Source organism: Nerophis ophidion, linkage group LG11 (assembly GCF_033978795.1).
Source record: "Nerophis ophidion isolate RoL-2023_Sa linkage group LG11, RoL_Noph_v1.0, whole genome shotgun sequence".
Classification (NCBI taxonomy): domain Eukaryota; kingdom Metazoa; phylum Chordata; class Actinopteri; order Syngnathiformes; family Syngnathidae; genus Nerophis; species Nerophis ophidion.
Genome location: NC_084621.1, coordinates 17,269,745 through 17,293,254, shown reverse-complemented (window position 1 = coordinate 17,293,254; position 23,510 = coordinate 17,269,745). Strand labels below are relative to the sequence as shown.

Sequence of the window (23,510 nt, the reverse complement as noted above, 5' to 3'; positions counted from 1 at the left end):
ATAAAAAGTTAGTTGGGGATACATAAAATTTAGCATATTTCTGTGCAGCAATAAAATGTGTCCCCCCTTTATTTTTGTCAATTAATGTACGAACATGTGTTTTATTCTGTGCATACTTAGCATCATCAACAACAAAAATGTGAATTAGGACTCATGTTATTAATCTCATAAAAAGTTAGTTGGGGATACATACATTTTAGCATATTTCTGTGCTGCAGTAAAATGTGTCCCCCCTTTATTTTTGTCAATTAATGTACGAACATGTGTTTTATTCTGTGCATACTTAGCATCATCAACAACAAAAATGTGAATTAGGACTCATGTTATTAATATCATAAAAAGTTAGTCGGGGATACATAAATTTAGCATATTTCTGTGCTGCGGTAAAATGTGTCCCCCCCTCTATTTTTGTCAAGTTATGTACTAACATGTGTTTTATTATGTAGATACTTAGCATCATCAACAACAAAAATGTGAATTAGGACTCATGTCTTTAATCTCATAAAAAGTTAGTTGGGGATACATAAAATTTAGCATATTTCTGTGCTGCAGTAAAATGTGTCCCCCCTTTATTTTTGTCAATTAATGTACGAACATGTGTTTTATTCTGTGCATACTTAGCATCATCAACAACAAAAATGTGAATTAGGACTCATGTTATTAATATCATAAAAAGTTAGTCGGGGATACATAAAATTTAGCATATTTCTGTGCTGCGGTAAAATGTGTCCCCCCCTCTATTTTTGTCAAGTTATGTACTAACATGTGTTTTATTATGTAGATACTTAGCATCATCAACAACAAAAATGTGAATTAGGACTCATGTCTTTAATCTCATAAAAAGTTAGTTGGGGATACATTAAATTTAGCATATTTCTGTGCTGCAGTAAAATGTGTCCACCCTTTATTTTCCTCATTTGATGTACTAACATTTTATTCTGTAGATACTTAACATCATCAAAAACAAAACTTCATATTTTGGAGTCATTTTATTAATTACTATAAAAGTTAGTCGGTGATACATAAAATTTAGCACATTTCTGTTCCGCAATAAAATGTGTCCCCCACTGTATTTTCCTTGATTGATGTACTAACATTTTATTCTGTAAATACTTAGCATTAATAACAACTAAAATTTTGATCTCAAACTCATTTTATGTATTATTAAAAATTTAGCATATTTTTGTGCAGCAATAAAATGTGACCCCCCTTTATTTTTGTCAATTAATGTGCGAACATGTGTTTTATTCTGTGCATACTTAGCATCATCAACAACAAAAATGTGAATTAGGACTCATGTTATTAATATCATAAAAAGTTAGTCGGGGATACATAAAATTTAGCATATTTCTGTGCTGCGGTAAAATGTGTCCCCCCTTTATTTTTGTCAATTAATGTATGAACATGTGTTTTATTCTGTGCATACTTAGCATCATCAACAACAAAAATGTGAATTAGGACTCATGTTATTAATTTCATAAAAAGTTAGTCGGGGATACATAAAATTTAGCATATTTCTGTGCTGCAGTAAAATGTGTCCCCCCCTCTATTTTTGTCAAGTTATGTACTAACATGTGTTTTATTATGTAGATACTTAGCATCATCAACAACAAAAATGTGAATTAGGACTTATGTTATTAATCTCATAAAAAGTTAGTTGGGGATACATAAAATGTAGCATATTTCTGTGCTGCAATAAAATGTGTCCACCCTTTATTTTCCTCATTTGATGTACTAACATTTTATTCTGTAGATACTTAGCATCATCAACAAGGAAACTTGTGATTTTGGACTCATTTTATTAATTACTAAAAAAAATAGTTGGGGATACATACATTTTAGCATATTTCTGTGCAGCAATGAAATGTGTCCCCCCTTCTATTTTTCACAATTGATGTACTAATATGTTATTCTCTAGATACTTAGCAACATCAACAACAAAACTTGTGATTTTGGACTCATTTCATTAATAACAAAAAAAACTTAGTAGGGGATACATACAATTTTGCATATTTCTATGGTAAAATAAAATGTGCCCCATCCCCCCCTCTATTTTCCTCAATTGATGTACTAACATTTTATTCTGTAGATAATTAGCATCATCAACAACAAAACTTGTGATTTTGGACTCATTTTATTAATTACTAAAAAACTTAGTAAGGGATACATACATTTTAGCAGACTTCTGTGCTGCAATAAAATGTGTCCCCCCTCTTTATTTTTGTCAATTGATGTATTAAAATTTTATTATGTAGATACTTGGCATCATCAATAACAAAACCTGTGATTTTCGACTCATTTTATTAATTACTAAAAAAGTTAGTAGGGATACAAAAAATTTAGCATTTTTCTGTGCTACAATAAAACGTGTCCCCTACTTTATTTTTGTCAATTGATGTACTAAAATTTTATTCTGTAGATATTTGGCATCATCAATAACAAAACTTGTGATTTTGGACTCATATTATTAATTACTAAAAAACTTAGTAAGGGATACATACATTTTAGCAGACTTCTGTGCTGCAATAAAATGTGTCCCTCCACTTTATTTTTGTCAATTCATGTACTAAAATTTTATTCTGTAGATACTTGGCATCATCAATAACAAAACCTGTGATTTTGGACTCATTTTATTAATTACTAAAAAACTTAGTAAGGGATACATACATTTTAGCAGACTTCTGTGCTGCAATAAAATGTGTCCCCCCACTTTATTTTTGTCAATTGATGTACAAAAAATTCATTCTGTAGGTATTTGGCATCATCAATAACAAAACTTGTGATTTTGGACTCATTTTATTAATTACTAAAAAACTTAGTAAGGGATACATACATTTTAGCAGACTTCTGTGCTGCAATAAAATGTGTCCCCCCACTTTATTTTTGTCAATTGATGTACTAAAATTTTATTCTGTAGATACTTGGCATCATCAATAACAAAACCTGTGATTTTCGACTCATTTTATTAATTACTAAAAAAGTTAGTAGGGATACAAAAATTTTTGCATTTTTCTGTGCTACAATAAAACATGTCCCCCCTCTATTTTTGTCAAGATATGTGTTTCATTCTGTGCATACTTAGCATCATCAACTACAATAGTTGTTAATCAGGACTCATGTTATTAATATCATAAAGTTAGTTGGGGGTACATCATATTTATAATTAATGACATCGCCAATAACACGGGCTCTCCCGCAGTAGGGGATAGAAAATATTTCAGGGATACAGAATTTCACTCGACACCGACATTATGGCGGAGGTCTGCATATATTCCAGGCAACACGTGCACGTCGCACCAAACTAACACAATCTTTCCCGCCAACACGAGGCCAGACCTCGGATCTCTCACAGGCCCATCTCCTTGGCGTTGGCCGGCGGCACCTCGCCGTGCTTGTACACGCTCACCGTCACGTCCACCGTCTCCGAGCCGCAGCGGTTGCGCACCACCACGCTGTACTTGCCCGAGTTGTCCGTGTGGACCTCGCTGATGGTGATGGTGCTGCAGCCGGGCTCCTTGGTGATGAAGAACTGACCCTCGCTGGGGAGCTCCCGGTCGTTACGCAGCCAGAAGACCTCCGGCCCCGGGTCGCCCTCGATGAAGCACGTCAGGCACAAAGACTGCGGAGGGACAACACCCAGATCTCAATGTGCCGTAGAAAAGTCCAATTAGGCAACTTCAGTTAAAAGTTGCACTTAAATGTGGGGTTGGGGCTTTTTGTGACATCACCGCAGCGATGGACGACTCAGTGGCCCTGAGACGGGTGGGTTGTGAGTTCAAATAAATGTACAGCTTCACGCTTTAGTCGTAATTTTTGCGCTTAAAACATTTCTCTAAGGCAGGGGTCAGCAACCTTTTTGAAAGCAAGAGCTACTTCTTGGATACTGATTAATGCAAAGGGCTACCAGTTTGATACACACTTAAATAAATTGCCAGAAATAGCCAATTTGCTCAATTTACCTTTAATAATTAAATATATATATATATAAAAAAATGGGTATTTCTGGCTGTCATTCTGTCGTACATTTTTTTTCCGTTAAGGGAAGGTTTTTTGTAGAGAATAAATGATGAAAAAAACCCGTAATTGAACGGTTTAAAAGAGGACAAAACAGGAAAAAAAAAGAAAATTATATTTTGAAACATAGTTTATGTTGCGATCTGCTGCTCATATCTTCACGTTTGTTTTTTCATTCTCAGTCTGACCCGTTTATTTCCTGTTTTTGTCCATCACTATGGTTACACATCAGTCCACCTGTTAGTCTCGCCCCGCACACCTGCTACTAATTTTCACCCTCCTATTTAAGCTCACCTTTTCTGTTTACTCATTCTCGGATCCTAATTTGCCCACGCGCAACAGTGACGACTCTCATCATTCTATGTATGTATTTTCTCGCTAGCTCTCACGCTAAGCCACTTTATTTTCCAGCATTCATGCTGAATGTTTTTGTTTGCTCTTTTGTGTCCTCGTACCAAGTTTTAGTTTTCCTTGTGTTTTATCCCAGCTTTCACGCTAGCGTCTTTTGTTTACCTTTTCTCTTTACACCAGTGTTTTTGTTCATAGCATTTTATTATTAAATAAATACCCTTTAACTTACCTTGTTGTGTTCATCGCTTCGACACATTCCTGGAAAAACCACACCGGCATTACCATGCCGAAGAAGAGTCTTCACAGTTTATCTTCAATTTCAACTCTTTAGAATTCAAAATTCACCCGAAAAAAAGAAAACTAGCAAATTCGAATCTTTTTTAAAAATTAAAACATTAATTTATGGAACAACATTAGTAATTTTTCCTGATTAAGATTAATTTTAGGATTTTGATGACATGTTTTAAATAGGTTAAAATCCAATCTGGATTTTTGTTAGAATATATTTCTATAATTCTAACAAAGACAAATCATTATTTCTTTTAGATTTTCCCGAACAAAAATTTTAAAAGAAATTGAAAAGACTTTGAAATAAGATTTAAATTAGATTGTACAGATTTTATAAATTTGCCAGAATAATTTTTGGGATTCTTAATCATAATAAGTTTGAAGAAATATTTCACAAATAATCTTTGTCAAAAAAACAGCAGCTAAAATGAAGAATTAAATTAAAATGTATTTATTATTCTTTACAAAAGAAAAAAAAAATACTTTAACATTGATTTAAATTGTCAGGAAAGAAGAGGAAGAAATTTAAAAGGTAAAAAGGTATACGTATTTAAAAATCCTAAAACCATTTTTAAGGTTGAATTTTTTCTCTAAAATTGTCTTTCTGAAAGTTATAAGAAGCAAAGTAAAAAAATAAATGAATTTATTTAAACAAGTGAAGACCAAGACTTTAAAATATTTTCTTGGATTTTCGAATTCAATTTGAGTTTTGTCTCTCTTAGAATTAAAAATATTGAGTAAAGCGAGACCAGCTTGCTAGTAAATAAATACAATTTAAAAAATAGAGACAACTCACTGGTAAGTGCTGCTATTTGAGCTAATTTTAGAACAGGCCAGCGGGCGACTCATCTGGTCCTTACGGGCAACCTGGTGCCCACCGTGTTGGTGACCCCTGCTCAATGGCATCAGCCTAAGACTTCTCATGCTTTTGTTTGTGTTTTTTTTATAAGACCTGGGCAATTATTTTTACTCGGGTGACCAAATTTTGAGAAAAAATGTGTCTGGGGGCTGGTATATCTATTTATAGGAACACTAATACAAAACCGCAATAATGCCACATCAGTATGGAATGCACTCCATATATATATATATATATATATATATATATATATATATATATATATATATATATATATATATATATATATATATATATATATATATACATATGTATATGTGTATATATACATATATACATACATATATTTAGTTATATATATATATATATATATATATATATATATATATATATATATATATATATATATATATATGTGTATATATATAATTGACTGAAAAAGCACACACTTGGCGCGATGATGTCATGTTGTCGATGGAAAAATGCATTTTTAGAGCATATGATTTGCCAGAGCGGCTAGGAGACCCCGAGAGTAACAAGCACTTGCCTTGTTGCCTTTCCATTACGAACAATAAATGTGTTTTTAGTATAAGTTTGCTGGCTTCAAGAAGCACATATCATTATGTCAAGATAACGGCACCAGCATTTAAGAATATTTTTCAACATATTGAGCAAAAAAATATTTTTTTCGAGCACTTGTTATTAGTGAGAATATACTTATTTTGAGCTATTTTTGGGTTCATTGAGGTTAGCTAATTAGGGACCGATGACCCTTTGGGACGTAGGACCCTATTTAATTTCTAAAGTTTTATTATTATTATTTATTATACCACTGCCTCTTTGAGCTCTAATTTGACCCCCTTAACATTCTTCAAAACTTACCAAATTTGACACACACATCAGGACTGGCGAAAATTGCGATCTAATCAAAAAACCAAACCCCAAAACTCAAAATTGCGCTCTATCCCCCCCTAAAAAACACAGACAAAACTGTCTGTAACTTCCAGTAAGAACGTTGTAAAAACCACTACGTTAGTTAGACCTATATTTCATACACTCACATCCCCCGGCTAAAATCAACAGGAAGTTTGCTATTCGCACTTCAATACAAAAGCTGGCTAAAAAATGTCGCGTTTTTTCAAATATTATCTCCTCTGAGGCCGTTCGTCATTTCAGCTTTAAACTACCCCAGGAGAGGGATTGAACCCTTCTGATTAAAAGTTAAAGAAATAGTTATAATTACTGCTACGGTTTTGATTTTATCAGCCTTCAAAGAACCGCTGCGCTGAAAACCATTTCAAAGATGGCCGCCGTTTTTTTAAAATGATTTTTTCTCCCTACCGTCTGCTGCTGTTGCGCTCGCACCAACATTCGTGAGGGAGGGGCTGTGATCGTCTATACTAAGATGGCTGCCAAGTGCCGTAGCTAAGCTGGTATGTTTTAAAGTTGTCGTTTGCCTGCATATCGTAAAAACAACCCTCCAACATTCTTTATTTTGGGTACTTACATATGGTGCCTGACTCTTGTGGCGTTTTAAGGCCATCTGCACTTTTTATGCTGCGGTAAAGACAATGAATGGTCCGGTTTGGATTTTATTAGCCTTCAAAGAACCGCTGTCTTGAAAAACAAACTTTTTCTCTGTGTTATAATCTATCCATCCATCTTCTAACGCTGGGGTCGCGGGGGCAGCAGCCAAAGCAGTCCTGTCCATCGCTGCATGCATGCTGCCGCTAAGTGACATCATACGCAAATACGGTGTTAGCTTTCACTGTTATGCTGATGACACCCAACTCTACATGCCCCTAAAGCTGACCAACACGCCGGATTGTAGTCAGCTGGAGGCGTGTCTTAATAAAATTAAACAATGGATGTCCGCTAACTTTTTGCAAATCAACGCCAAAAAAAACGGAAATGCTGATTATCGGTCCTGCTAGACACCGACCTCTATTTACAACTTTAACATTTGACAACCAAACAGTTAAACAAGGCGACTTGGTAAAGAATCTGGGTATTATCTTCGACCCAACTCTCTCCTTTGAGTCACACATTCATCATCATCATTTCATCATCATTTATTTTTATTCCTTTCATGAAAATGCATATTTACAAGCCACGTACAATTGACACTGTCATTGTTTTTTTTGTTAACACATTATATATATATATAATATATATAATGTGTTATATAATACACATTAAAAGCGTTACTAAAACGGCCTTCTTTCATCTCCGTAATATCGCTAAAATTCGCTCCATTTTTTCCACTAACGACACTGAGATCATTTTCCATGCGTTTGTTACGCCTCGTCTCGATTACTGTAGCGTATTATTTTCGGGTCTCCCCATGTCTAGCATTAAAAGATTACAGTTGGTAGAAAATGCGGCTGCTAGACTTGACAAGAACAAGAAAGTTTGATCATATTACGCCTATACTGTTTATACCTTTTATATACATATATATGTATATATATACCTATATACCTATACTGGCTCACCTGCACTGGCTTCCTGTGCACTTAAGATGTGACTTTAAGGTTTTAGTACTTACGTATAAAATACTACACGGTCTAGCTCCATCCTATCTTGCCGATTGTATTGTACCATATGTCCCGGCAAGAAATCTGCATTCAAAGGACTCCGGCTTATTAGTGATTCACAGAGCCCAAAAAAAGTCTGCGGGCTATAGAGCGTTTTCTGTTCGGGCTCCAGTACTCTGGAATGCCCTCCCGGTAACAGTTCAAGATGCCACCTCAGTAGAAGCATATAAGTCTCACCTTAAAACTCATTTGTGTACTCTAGCCTTTAAATAGACTCCCTTTTTAGACCAGTTGATCTGCCGTTTCTTTTCTTTTTCTCCTATGTCCCACTCTCCCTTGTGGAGGGGGTCCGGTCCGATCCGGTGGCCATGGATGACGTACTGGCTGTCCAGAGTCGGAACCCAGGATGGACCGCTCGCCTGTGTATCGGCTTGGGACATCCCTGCGCTGCTGATGCGCCTCCGCTGGGATGGTTTCCTGCTGGCTCCGCTGTGAACGGGACTCTCGCTGCTGTGTTGGATCCGCTTTGGACTGGACTCTCGCGGCTGTGTTGGATCCATTATGGATTGAACTTTCACAGTATCATGTTAGACCCGCTCGACATCCATTGCTTTCGTCCTCTCCAAGGTTCTCATAGACAGCATTGTCACCGACGTCCCACTGGGTGTGAGTTTTTCTTGCCCTTATGTGGGCCTACCGAGGATTTCGTTGTGGTTTGTGCAGCCCTTGGAGACACTAGTGATTTAGGGCTATATAAGTAAACATTGATTGATTGATTGACTTGTTTTGGAAATTCTTGACAAGCCAAATGTTCTTATTCTATTGGCAGATCATTTTGCTTACTTCAAATAAAACACCCCTCATTTTTGTATTTTTTTCCCTTGTTTTTGAACACTGACTTTTTGCAGTCTGGACTAATTGACTCTGACCACTTCGGAGGTTGCAGTCCGGTGTCATACCTTGCCTTCCATGATGGCCACCACATCCGGAAGGCCCTTTGTCACTTTAGCCCGGTCTGGAAATGACAAACATTCAAAAAGTTAAAGACTGCTCTGCAATCTTCGTATCTGTAAGGAAAGCAGGAATACGCACTTTTCTCAGTGACCGCCTCCTGCCTGAGGGACGAAGACAGAAAACCAATGTCAGAAAAACATGCTGTGAGGGTTTTAAAGGGGAACATTATCACCAGACCTATGTAAGCGTCAATATATACCTTTATGTTGCAGAAAAAAGACCATATATTTTCTTAACCGATTTCCATCTTCTTCCGCTTTTCCGAGGTCGGGTCGCGGGGGCAACAGCCTAAGCAGGGAAACCCAGACTTCCCTCTCCCCAGCCACTTCGTCTAGCTCTTCCCGGGGGATCCCGAGGCGTTCCCAGGCCAGCCGTGAGACATAGTCTTCCCAACGTGTCCTGGGTCTTCCCCGTGGCCTCCTACCGGTTGGACGTGCCCTAAACACCTCCCTAGGGAGGCGTTCGGGTGGCATCCTGACCAGATGCCCGAACCACCTCATCTGGCTCCTCTCGATGTGAAGGAGCAGCGGCTTTACTTTGAGTTCCTCCCGGATGGCAGAGCTTCTCACCCTATCTCTAAGGGAGAGACCCACCACCCGGCGGAGGAAACTCATTTCGGCCGCTTGTACCCGTGATCTTATCCTTTCGGTCATGACCCAAAGCTCATGACCATAGGTGAGGATGGGAACGTAGATCGACCGGTAAATTGAGAGCTTTGCCTTCCGGCTCAGCTCCTTCTTCACCACAACGGATCGGTACAACGTCCGCATTACTGAAAACGCCGCACCGATCCGCCTGTCGATCTCACGATCCACTCTTCCCCCACTCGTGAACAAGACTCCTAGGTACTTGAACTCCTCCACTTGGGGCAGGGTCTCCTGCCCAACCCGGAGATGTCCTTAACTGATTTCTGAACTCTAAATGGGTGAATTTTGGCGAATTAAATGCCTTTCTGTTTATTGCTCTGGTGGTGATGACATCAGTACGTGACGTCACCGAGGTAATACAGCCGCCATTTTCATTTTCTCAAACACATTACAAACAGCCGGTTTCAGCTCTGTTGTAGTTTCCGTTTTTTCGACTATTTTTAGGAACCTTGGAGACATCATGCCTCATCGGTGTGTTGTCGGAGGGTGTAACAACACTAACAGGGAGGAATTCAAGTTGCACCGAAGATGCGAAAGTGTCTTCCGCCAGACCCCCATTGAATGTGCTGTAGTGTTTCCACATTTGACCGGCGATGCTAAAGCAGACATGGCACAGAGATGTATGGATAACCTGCAGATGCATTTGCAAAGATAAAGTCAACGAAATCACAAAGGTGAGTTTTGTTGTTGACTTATGTGCTAATCAGACATATTTGGTCGCGGCGTGACTGCCAGCTAATCGATGCTAACATGCTACGCTAATCGATGCTAACATGCTATTTACCAGCGATGACAGACATGGCACAGAGATGTATGGATAACCTGCAGATGCATTTGCAACGATAAAGTCAACAAAATCACAAAGGTGAGTTTTGTTGATGTTGACTTATGTGCTAATCAGACATATTTGGTCGCGGCGTGACTGCCAGCTAATCGATGCTAACATGCTATTTACCGGCGGTGCTAAAATTTGTGCTGAAAATTTTAATCTTCCTGAAGGAACTCTCCTGACGGAATAAATAAAGTACTATCCATCCATCTATCTATCTATCTATCTATCTATCGATCTATCTATCTATCTATCTATCTATCTATCTAAAGCAGACATGGCACAGAGATGTATGGATAACCTGCAGATGCATTTGCAACGATAAAGTCAACAAAATCACAAAGGTGAATTTTGTTGATGTTGACTTATGTGCTAATCAGACATATTTGGTCGCGGCGTGACCGCCAGCTCATCGATGCTGACATGCTATTTACCGGCGGTGCTAAAATTTGTGCTGAAAATTTTAATCTTCCTGAAGGAACTCTCCTGACGGAATAAATAAAGTACTATCTATCTATCTATCTATCTATCTATCTATCTATCTATCTATCTATCTAAAGCAGACATGGCACAGAGATGTATGGATAACCTGCAGATGCATTTGCAACTATATTACGTTTCCTTCCACCCACATTTAATGCGAAAAAAACACTTACCAATCGACGGATTTAAGTTGCTCCAGTGTCACAAGATGCGAAAGTCCTGATCGTTTGGTCCGCACATTTTACCGGCGATGCTAACGCAGTTATTCGGCCATGCTATGGCTACGAATAGCGTCAATAGCTATTCGCTCAATAGCTTCAGTTTCTTCTTCAATACTTTCATACTCCAACCATTCGTTTCAATACATGCGTAATCTGTTGAATCGCTTAAGCCGCTGAAATCCGAGTCTGAATCCGAGCTAATGTCGCTATATCTTGCTGTGGTATTCCCATTGTTTGTTTACATTGGCAGCACTGTATGACGTCACAGGGAAATGGATAGTGGTTTCGAAGATAGCAAAAATAAGGCACTTTGAAGCTTTATTTAGGGATATTCCGGGACCGGTGACATTTTGAAAAAAACTTAAAGGGGAACATTATCACAATTTCAAAAGGGTTAAAAACAATAAATATCAGTCCCCAGTGGCTTGTTGTATTTTTTGAAGTTTTTTTCAAAATGTTACCGGTCTCGGAATATCCCTAAATAAAGCTTTAACGTTCCTTATTTTCGGCTCTCTGCGAAGACACTGGCCATCTCCCTGTGACGTCACACAGTGCTGCCAATGTAAACAAACAATGGGAATACCACAGCAAGATATAGTGACATTAGCTCGGATTCAAACTCGGATTTCAGCGACTTAAGCGATTCAGTAGATTACGCATGTATTGAAACAGATGGTTGGAGTATGAAAGTATTGAAGAAGAAACTGAAGCTATTGAGCGAATAGCTATTGACGCTATTCATAGCCTTAGCATGGCCGAATAGCTGCGTTAGCATCGCCTTTAAAATGTGCAGACCAAACGATCAGGACTTTCGCATTTTTTGACACTGGAGCAACTTACATCCGTCGATTGGTAAGTGTTTGTTTCGCATTAAATGTGGGTGGAAGGAAACGTAATATAGTTGCAAATGCATCTGCAGGTTATCCATACATCTCTGTGCCATGTCTGCTTTAGCACCGCCGGTAAATAGCATGTTAGCATCGATTAGCTGGCAGTCAACATCAACAAAACTCACCTTTGTGATTTCGTTGACTATCGTTGCAAAAGCATTTGCAGGTTATCCATACATCTCTGTGCCATGTCTGCCTTAGCATCGCCGGTCAAATGTGGAGACACTCCGGCACATTCAATGGGGGTCTGGCGGCAGACACTTTCGCATCTTCGGGCCAGTGGTGCAACTTGAATCCCTCCCTGTTAGTGTTGTTACACCCTCCGACAACACACCGACGAGGCATGATGTCTCCAAGGTTCCAAAAAATAGTAAAAAAAAAACGGAAAATAACAGAGCTGAGACCCGGTGTTTGTAATGTGTTGAAAATGAAAATGGCGGCTGTGTTACCTCGGCGACGTCACATTCTGACATCATCGCCTCCAGCGCGATAAACAGAAAGGCGTTTAATTCGCCAAAATTCACCCATTTAGAGTTAGGAAATCGGTTAAAAAAATATGTGGTCTTTTTTCTGCACCATCAAGGAATATATTGACGCTTACATAGGTCTGCTGATAATGTTCCCCTTTAAGAAAATACAACAAGCCACTGGGAACTGATTTTTATTGTTTTTAACCCTTTTGAAATTGTGATAATGTTCCCCTTTAAACCAGCAAGAAAGACGACTTACTTCAGCCTCTGGTGTTCAAGCAAGGCATCAGCGAAGGCTGTGGATACATAACAATAACAATATCAATACCAATATCATGATGTATTTCATATATCTAAAGACTACAAACCTTGTCCGGACAGGTCGAGATGGCGCGTGTGCGTCTCCTGGCCGTCAAACATGTCCAAGCTGTATTTGCCTTTGTCGTTCTCTGTGGGGTTAAAGATGTCCATCCAGACGGTCTGCGCGTTGTTGCCCATCCTGATCCTGGACTGGGGCTCCATCTGCTTCTCCCTGCAGGAGGAAAGAGACAAAAAGTGTCCACTTCCTGCATGTGCGTTCATTCCGTCACTCCACCCGTTATTTACTGGGAAATGAATAGTGGGGGCCCTTAGGGAGATTCATTTTTGTCTAAAAGCGGCAAATTTGGCACAGGTGTAGCTCAGGGCATACTTAAATGATTTAGCTAGGGCGCCCACGCCGGTGACCTTTGGGTTTCGTCATAGCGGCCAATCAAATATGGCCAACAGCTGAACACGCTTTTGCCTCTAATTTTGAACCAGATGAGCTACAAATCCAAACTCTGTTTATTTCATGTTTTTTGACAATTAGAAAGATGATTGAAAAATCATCTTAAGATTGGGTGTGTCTGGACACCTAATTAGCATATTTTGAAGATGGCGGTGTCACGCCAAATTTCTTCCCCCCTACAAAAACCTTCCCCCCCATTTACTTCCGGGGTCATGATTAATAGAGACGTTTTGTTAACACTATATTATAAAAATATAACGCTATATTATAAAAGATACAGACGTTTTGTTAACGCTATATTATAAAAAATAAAAAATAAATTAAAAAAACAATTTACAAACCCAGGCTATGGGATGACGCATTTACTTCCGGGGTCACGTTTCATCACGTTTCCTCTTACGTCATCCCATAGCTTGTGTTTGTAAATTGTTTTTAAAAAAAAAAAAAAAAAAATTTTTTTATAATATAGCGTTAACAAAACGTCTGTATTTTTATAATATAGCGTTATATTTTTATAATATAGCGTTATATTTTTATAATATAGCGTTAACAAAACGTCTGTATTTTTATAATATAGCGTTATATTTTTATAATATAGCGTTATATTTTTATAATATAGCGTTAACAAAACGTCTGTATTTTTATAATATAGCGTTATATTTCTATAATATAGCGTTAACAAAATGTCTGTATTAATCATGACCCCGGAAGTAATGGGGGTGGGGGGGTTTAATTTAATTTTAGCTTCTGTTTTTTCGACAAAGAATATTTGTGAAATATTTCTTCAAACTTATTATGATTAAAATAAAATAAAAATATTCTGACAAATCCAGAAAATCTGTAGAATCAAATTTAAATCTTATTTCAAAGTCTTTAAAATTTTTGTTCTGGGAAATCTAGAAGAAATAATGATTTGTCTTTGTTAGAAATATAGCTTGGTCCAATTTGTTATATATTCTAAGTGCAGATTGGATTTTAACCTATTTAAAACATGTCATCAAAATTATAAAATTAATATTAATCAGGAAAAATGACTAATGATGTTCCATGAATTATATTTTTATTTTTTTCAAAAAGATTCGAATTAGCTAGTTTTTCTCTTCTTTTTTTCGGTTGAATTTCGAATTTTAAAGAGTCGAAATTGAAGATAAACTATGTTTCAAAATTAAATTGTCATTTTTTTCGTGTTTTCTCCTCTTTTAAACCGTTCAATTAAGTTTTTTTTTCATCATTTATTCTCTATAAAGAACCTTCCGTAGAAGGAAAAAATATGTATGACGGAGTGACGGACAGAAATACCCATATTTTTTTATATTTATCTGTTTCCATGTATATTTATTGTGAGAAATTATTAAGATGATCAGGTTTTACTACTTACGTATAAAATACTACACGGTCTAGCTCCATCCTATCTTGCCGATTGTATTGTACCATATGTCCCGGCAAGAAATCTGCGTTCAAAGGACTCCGGCTTATTAGTGATTCCCAAAGCCCAAAAAAAGTCTGCGGGCTATAGAGCTTTTTCATTTCGGGCTCCAGTACTCTGGAATGCCCTCCCGGTAACAGTTCGAGATGTCACCTCAGTAGAAGCATTTAAGTCTCACCTTAAAACTCATTTGTATACTCTAGCCTTTAAATAGACTCCCTTTTTAGACCAGTTGATCTGCCGTTTCTTTTCTTTTTCTCCTATGTCCCACTCTCCCTTGTGGAGGGGGTCCGGTCCGATCCGGTGGCCAGATACTGCTCGCCTGTGTATCGGCTGGGGACATCTCTGCGCTGCTGATCCGCCTCCGCTTGGGATGGTTTCCTGCTGGCTCCGCTGTGAACGGGACTCTCGCTGCTGTGTTGGATCCGCTTTGGACTGGACTCTCGCGACTGTGTTGGATCCATTATGGATTGAACTTTCACAGTATCATGTTAGACCCGCTCGACATCCATTGCTTTCCTCCTCTCCAAGGTTCTCATAGTCATCATTGTCACCGACGTCCCACTGGGTGTGAGTTTTCCTTGCCCTTATGTGGGCCTACCGAGGATGTCGTAGTGGTTTGTGCAGCCCTTTGAGACACTAGTGATTTAGGGCTATATAAGTAAACATTGATTGATTGATTGAGTGTTTCCACAAAGATAAATATTATTAATAACAACATAGAGTTAAAGGTAAATTGAGCAAATTGGCTATTTTTGGCAATTTATTTAAGTGTGTATCAAACTGGTAGCCCTTCGCATTAATCAGCACCCAGCTCTTGGTTTCAAAAAGGTTGCTGACCCTGGATGTATTTATACTGTCTGTACCCTCCATCACCAGCAGGTGGTGCTGGAACCTCACTAAAAAAAAGCAGGTCCAGGTTTGCTATTCAAATATTAAAACATATTTCTAAAACCTCACCAAGCTGTGTTTAATAATTATAAGGAATAAAAAAAAAAGTAGATGCTGAATTTTTTCTGAACTAAAAGACGCAGAAAAGTGTGTTTGTTTGTTTGGTCTGTTGGCTTTCAAACAGTCCTTAATTAATTTTCATGGCCGGATAAGTAAATCAGATTATACGGTCATGGGTGTAATTTATAAGAAGTGATAAGAAGGTTATAACCCCAAACAGTAATCAAATCCGGCCAATAAAACGTCCTACACTAATTGCATCATAACTACATCTATCTACAAGGTTTGATGTTTTTTTTTTATTCAATTCTGTAATTTAAAGGAAACATTTGTAGTAATTTGGCAAGCTTTAAGCCCTCGGTTGCAGTAGGTTTTATTACAGCGTGGCTCGCTTGGTAGCAAACTTGAGGGTTCCGGGTTTGATTCCCGCCCCCCGCCGTCCTACTCACGCACCTTCACACAGGGCACGCTGGTTTAAATGGGGACGGCGTGGCGAAATTGGTAGAGTGGCTGTGCCAGCAATCTGAGGGTTCCTGGTTCGATCCCCACCTTCTACCACCCTAGTCACGTCCGTTGTGTCCTTGAGCAAGACACTTCACCCTTGCTCCTGATGGGTCCTGGTTAGCGCCTTGCATGGCAGCTCCTGCCATCGGTGTGTGAATGTTTGTGTTTTAGTTTTTTCCTCTGTGTGTGTAGTATTTCCTGTCAGCGCTCTTATTTTGTCTGTTTCCTGTCTTTCTCCCCTCAGCTTTTGCTGATTGGCACCTGGCCACACCTGGTGTCAATCAGCCCACTTCTATTTTTACCTGCTTTGTCCTCCAGTCAAGGCTGGATTATTGTCGTTGCTACCTGTCGCGCCGTGTCATGTCAATGTCAGTTCTGCTTGTCGTTCCTACTGGTCTTGTCATTGCAACGTAGCGGTAAGCTATATTCGTTAGCTGTTTGTAGCTTACTGTTTTTGTTTTCATATTACAAGTAACGACTTCTGTTTCCTGCTCGCTATCTGCCAGCTTCCACGCTAAGCTCGTTATCTACTAGCTCCCATGCTAGCTCTTTTGGTTTGTTTTCCGCCTCATGCGCGCCATTTTTTAGTACCATTTTGTTTTTGTTCTAGTATTGTAATTAAATCATGTTTCCCTATTCAATGCCTGCCTCCTTCTCTGCATCTTGGGGTTCGTCACCAACAAACTCTGACAGAGTGTGAGTTTTCTGTAAAACCCCCCTAAAAAAACAGTGGTACTGTTTTTCTATTTACCGTAAATGCTGTAAAAAATGAAAAAAACACTATTTTTTTTACGGTAAAATTTTGTAAATGTAAAGTTTTTACTGTAAAATGGAGACACTTGTTAAAACAATTTATATCACTAATAATGAAATTGCGCCCCCTGTGACCCCAAAGGGAATAAGCGGCAGGAAATGGATGGAATAATGACTTCCAGAGGCAAATTCATACGTTACGGCCGTCAATGAAAACCACTTTGACACCCCTGGTTCAGCACGTGTGTGCATACTTGCCAACCATGAGACCTCCGATTTCGGGGGTTGGGGGGCGTGGTTGCTGGTGGGGCGGGGGGCATGGTTAAGAGTGGAGGAGGAGTATAATTCTAGCTAGAATTCACCAAGTCAAGTATTTCATATATATATATATATATATATATATATATATATATATATATATATACATATATATATATATATATATATATGTGTGTATATAAAAGACATACTTGAATTTCGGTGTTCATTTATTTACACATATACACACACATAACACTCATCTACTCATTGTTGAGTTAAGGGTTGAAGTGTCCATCCTTGTTCTATTCTCTGTCACAATTTTTCTAACCATGCTGAACACCCTTTTTGATGATGCATTGCTGTACGGCACGCACAAAAGTGCTTTCATCAAATGCACGAGAGTCTGGAATCTTCCATCTTCGTCTCCTTGTTGTGTGCGCAGTTGTGCACTGCACTCTCTAAAAGCCGAAGATGTTATTGTCACCTATGCATGTACAGTAGATGGCAGTATTGTCCTGTTTAAGAGTGTCACAACGTTGCTGTTTACGGCAGACAAACTGCTTTACGGTAGATGAAAATGTGACTGCTGTTGTTGTGTGTTGTTACCGCGCCGGGAGGACGTTAATGAAACTGCCTAACAATAAATTCACATAAGAAACCAAGAACTCGCCCTCGATCATTCTACAGTTATAATGTCATTGGGCAGGCACGCTGTTTGTATTGTGGGAAAGCGGACGTGAAAACAGGCTGTCCTCACTCAGGTCCGCATGGAGCTGGAGGGGGCGTGGCCTCCAGCTCCGCCTAAATTTCGGGAGAGGCGCTGAATTTCGGGAGTCTCCCGGAAAATCCGTGAGGGTTGGCAAGTATGCGTGTGCGCTGCAACAAATTAGTGTATTTTTGATTTCCGATCATTTCCGAATTGCAGCGTTTTACCTTCCTTCAGCTAAATGAAACAAATAGATGAATAGTAAAACAAAAAACTATGCAGGCTAATTAGATTTTGGGATGTGCAGATGTTGCCGCAGCTGTCACAGTGAGTTAATATCGGGAGCTGCTCAGGACACGGACTCACTTGAAGCTCCAGCTGGTCTTCAAATGGCTGATATAATATTTGAGGGAGCAGTGGAGCCTGAAGCCTTGAGCGGTGCTCTGGACCCTCAGTGGACCTGCTGACATTGCTGCACACACACACACACACACACACACACACACACACACACACACACACACACACACACACACACACACACACACACACACACACACACACACACACGGATTGTAAAGATGCAGAAATCCACACGTTGCCGTGCTCCTCACTCACCGCATTGTTTGCTCAGCTGCTGGAGAAGCTTGTCATACTCTGGATGAAAAAGACACAAAAATGCGCTTTACGACAGTGACACACACTACAGTAGGGATGTAAAAACCCCGTTTCCATATGAGTTGGGAAATTGTGTTAGATGTAAATATAAACGGAATACAATGATTTGCAAATCCTTTTCAAGCCATATTCAGTTGAATATGCTACAAAGACAACATATTTGATGTTCAAACTGATAAACTTTTTTTTTGTAGCAAATAATCATTAACTTTAGAATTTGATGCCAGCAACACGTGACAAAGAAGTTGGGAAAGGTGGCAATAAATACTGATAAAGTTGAGGAATGCTCATCAAACACTTATTTGGAACATCCTACAGGTGTGCAGGCTAATTGGGAACAGGTGGGTGCCATGATTGGGTATAAAAAGCAGTTTCCATGTAATGCTAAATCATTCACAAGAAAGGATGGGGCGAGGGTCACCAATTTGTCCACAACTGCGTGAGCAAATAGTCAAACAGTTTAAGAACAACTTTTCTCAAAGTGCAATTGCAAGAAATTTAGGGATTTCAACATCTACGCTCCATAATATCATCAAAAGGTTCAGAGAATCTGGAGAAATCACTCCACGTAAGCAGCATGGCCGGAAACCAACATTGAATGACCGTGACCTTCCATCCCTCAGACGGCACTGTATCAAAAACCGACATCAACCTCTAAAGGATATCACCACATGGGCTCAGGAACACTTGAGAAAACCACTGTCACTAAATACAGTTCGTCACTATATCTGTAAGTGCAAGTAAAAGCTCTACTATGCAAAGCGAAAGCCATTTATCAACAACATCCAGAAACGCCAGAGGCTTCTCTGGGCTCGAGATCGTCTAAGATGGACTGATGCAAAGTGGAAAAGTGTTCTGTGGTCTGACGAATCCACATTTCATATTGTTTTTGGAAATATTCGACATCATGTCATCCGGATCAAAGGGGAAGCGAACCATCCAGACTGTTATCGACGCAAAGTTCAAAAGCCAGCATCTGTGATGGTATGGGGGTGCATTAGTGCCCAAAGCATGGGTAACTTACACATCTGTGAAGGCACCATTAATGCTGAAAGGTACATACAGGTTTTGGAACAACATATGCTGCCTTTTAAGCACGGTCTTTTTCATGGACGCCCCTGCTTATTTCAGCAAGACAATGCCAAGCCACATTCAGCACATGTTACAACAGCGTGGCTTTGTAACAAAAAGAGTGCGGGTACTTTCCTGGCCCGCCTGCAGTCCAGACCTGTCTCCCATCGAAAATTTGTGGCGCATTATGAAGCGTAAAATACAACAGCGGAGACCCCGGACTGTTGAACGACTGAAGCTCTACATAAAACAAGAATGAGAAAGAATTCCACTTTCAAAGCTTCAACAATTAGTGTCCTCAGTTCCCAAACGTTTATTGAGTGTTGTTAAAAGAAAAGGTGATGTAACACAGTGGTGAACATGCCCTTTCCCAACTACTTTGGCACGTGTTGCAGCCATGAAATTCTAAGTTAGTTATTATTTGCAAAAAAAAATAAAGTTTATGAGTTTGAACATCAAATATCTTGTCTTTGTAGCATATCCAACTGAATATGGGTTGAAAAGGATTTGCAAATCTTTGTATTCCGTTTATATTTACATCTAACACAATTTCCCAATTCATATGGAAACAGGGTTTGTACAAACCCCAAAAGCAGTGAATTTTGCACGTTGTGTAAATGGTAAATAAAAATAGAATACAATGATTTGCAAATCGTTTTCAACTTATATTCAATTAAACAGACTGCAAAGACAGGATATTTCATGTTCAAACTTTTACCAGTGTGTTACATGGCCTTCCCTTTTAACAACACTCAGTAAAGGTTTGGGAACAGAGGAGAAGCTTTTCAGGTGGATTTCTTTCCCATTCTTGCTTGATGTACAGCTTAAGTTGTTCAACATTTGTTGTCATATTTTATGCTTTATAATGCGCCACACTTTTTAAAAGAATGGGATACATGTCTGGACTACGGGCAGGCCAGTCTAGTATCCACACTCTTTTACTACAAAGCCACGGTGTTGAAACACAAGGCTTGGCATTCTCTGGCTGAAATAAGCAGGGGCGTCCATGACGACGTTTCTTAGATGGTAGCATTTGTTGTTCTAAAACCTGTATGTACCTTTCAGCATTAATGGTGCCTTCACAGATGTGTAAGTTACCCATGCCTTGGCCACTAATACACCCCCATACCATCACAGATGTTGGCCTATAACAGTCCAGATGGTTATTCTCCTCAGTTTCTAAAAACAATTTGAAATATGGACTTGTCTAGATGAGCTCGGGCCCAGCGAAGTTGGCTGCGTTTCTGGGTGTTGTTGATAAATGGCTTTGGCTATGCATAGTAAAGTTTTAACTTGCACTTACAGATGTAGCGACCAACTGTAGTTATGAAGTGTTCCCGACACCGTGTGGCAGAGGTCCTTAACCTTGTTCAAAGTACGGAACCCCACCAGTTTCATATGCGCATTCACCGAACCCTTCATTAGTGGAAAACAGAAAATAAAATCATTTTCAAATTCAAGACAAAGTTATACGATTTTTTTTACTGGTTCACAAAATGAACCGTGCATGAACATCACTTTGTTCAAAGAACAAAACCAACAGTGCACGAACTCACAACAAATTACACACCTGCAAATCAGTTTGACTTCTGCTGTTGCCGTATCCATAATATGCCGATAAGGAGAAGTTTTTATGTACCCGATGAGTCAGGTGTGGCGTGACTCCACCGAACCCCTGAGGCCGACTCACCGAACCCCTAGGCTTCGATCGAACCCAGGTTAAGAACCACTGCCGTGTGGTGATATCCTTTACACACTGATGACAAAGTTATACGATTTTTTTACTGGTTCACAAAATGAACCGTGCATGAACATCACTTTGTTCGAACAACAAAACCAACACAGTGCATGAACTCACAACAAATTACACACCTGCAAATCAGTTTGACTTCTGCTGTTGCCGTATCCATAATATGTCGATAAGGAGAAGTTTTTATGTACCCGATGAGTCGGGTGTGGCTTGACTCCACCGAACCCCTGAGGCCGACTCACCGAACCCCTAGGGTTCAATCGAACCCAGGTTAAGAACCACTGTCGTGTAGTGATATCCTTTACACACTGATGACAAAGTTATATGATTTTTTTTTACTGGTTCACAAAATGAACCGTGCATGAACATCACTTTGTTCAAAGAACAAAACCAACAGTGCACAAACTCACAACAAATTACACACCTGCAAATCAGTTTGACTTCTGCTGTTGCCGTATCCATAATATGCCGATAAGGAGAAGTTTTTATGTACCCGATGAGTGGGGTGTGGCTTGACTCCACCGAACCCCTGAGGCCGACTCACCGAACCCCTAGGGTTCGATCGAACCCAGGTTAAGAATCACTGCCGTGTGGTGATATCCTTTACAGACTGATGACAAAGTTATACGATTTTTTTTACTGGTTCACAAAATGAACCGTGCATGAATATCACTTTGTTCGGACAACAAAACCAACACAGTGCATGAACTCACAACAAATTACACACCTGCAAATCAGTTTGACTTCTGCTGTTGCCGAATCCATAATATGCCGATAAGGAGAAGTTTTTATGTACCCGATGAGTCGGGTGTGGCGTGACTCCACCGAACCCCTGAGGCCGACTGACCGAACCCCTAGGGTTCGATCGAACCCAGGTTAAGAACCACTGCCGTGTGGTGATATCCTTTACACACTGATGACAAAGTTATACGATTTTTTTTACTGGTTCACAAAATGAACCGTGCATGAACATCACTTTGTTCGGACAACAAAACCAACACAGTGCATGAACTCACAACAAATTACACACCTGCAAATCAGTTTGACTTCTGCTGTTGCCGTATCCATAATATGCCGATAAGGAGAAGTTTTTATGTACCAGATGAGTCGGGTGTGGCTTGACTCCACCGAACCCCTGAGGCCGACTCACCAAACCCCTAGGGTTCGATCGAACCCAGGTTAAGAATCACTGCCGTGTGGTGATATCCTTTACACACTGATGACAAAGTTATACGATTTTTTTTACTGGTTCACAAAATGAACCGTGCATGAACATCACTTTGTTCGAAGAACAAAACCAACACAGTGCATGAACTCACAACAAATTACACACCTGCAAATCAGTTTGACTTCTGCTGTTGCCGTATCCATAATATGCCGATAAGGAGAAGTTTTTATGTACCCGATGAGTCGGGTGTGGCTTGACTCCACGGAACCCCTGAGGCCGACTCACCGAACCCCTAGGGTTCGATCGAACCCAGGTTAAGAATCACTGCCGTGTGGTGATATCCTTTACACACCGATGACAAAATTATACGATTTTTTTACTGGTTCACAAAATGAACCGTGCATGAACATCACTTTGCTCAAAGAACAAAACCAACACAGTGCATGAACTCACAACAAATTACACACCTGCAAATCGGTTTGACTTCTGCTGTTGCCGTATCCATAATATGCCGATAAGGAGAAGTTTTTATGTGCCCGATGAGTCGGGTGTGGCTTGACTCCACCGAACCCATGAAGCCGACTCACCGAACCCCTAAGGTTCGATCGAACCCAGGTTAAGAACAACTGCCATGTGGTGATATCCTTTACACACTGATGTCGCTTTTTGATGCAGTTCCGCCTGAGGGATCTAAGGGCACGGGCAATCCGACGCCCTCGACGCTAATCCCGTAGGGGTGATGAATGGATGGTCAGCGCCTGAGAGCTGTGGCCTACCACCATGACCTTGAACTACCTTTCCTCTGTTGCTAGATACCTCGAGATGTATGTTGTAATATGTATATGTGCTTTGCTATGGAGGTTTTTTCTC

At 39.5% G+C, this 23,510-nt stretch overlaps 1 protein-coding gene across 1 annotated transcript in view; it reads right to left on the bottom strand.

The window, feature by feature from the left end:
* Positions 1 to 2,946: 2,946 nt before the first annotated feature.
* The window catches only part of myom3 (myomesin 3), a 279,260-nt gene continuing 258,696 nt past the window's right edge, over positions 2,947 to 23,510 (bottom strand). The window contains exons 32-38 of the mRNA XM_061915173.1: positions 18,592 to 18,630; positions 18,340 to 18,445; positions 12,972 to 13,135; positions 12,863 to 12,899; positions 9,142 to 9,164; positions 9,009 to 9,064; positions 2,947 to 3,619 (exon numbers count right to left, since the gene is read on the bottom strand). Coding sequence (XP_061771157.1) covers positions 3,347 to 3,619; positions 9,009 to 9,064; positions 9,142 to 9,164; positions 12,863 to 12,899; positions 12,972 to 13,135; positions 18,340 to 18,445; positions 18,592 to 18,630 — 698 coding nt within the window. The 3' untranslated portion in view covers positions 2,947 to 3,346. The remainder of the gene's footprint in view (positions 3,620 to 9,008; positions 9,065 to 9,141; positions 9,165 to 12,862; positions 12,900 to 12,971; positions 13,136 to 18,339; positions 18,446 to 18,591; positions 18,631 to 23,510) is intronic.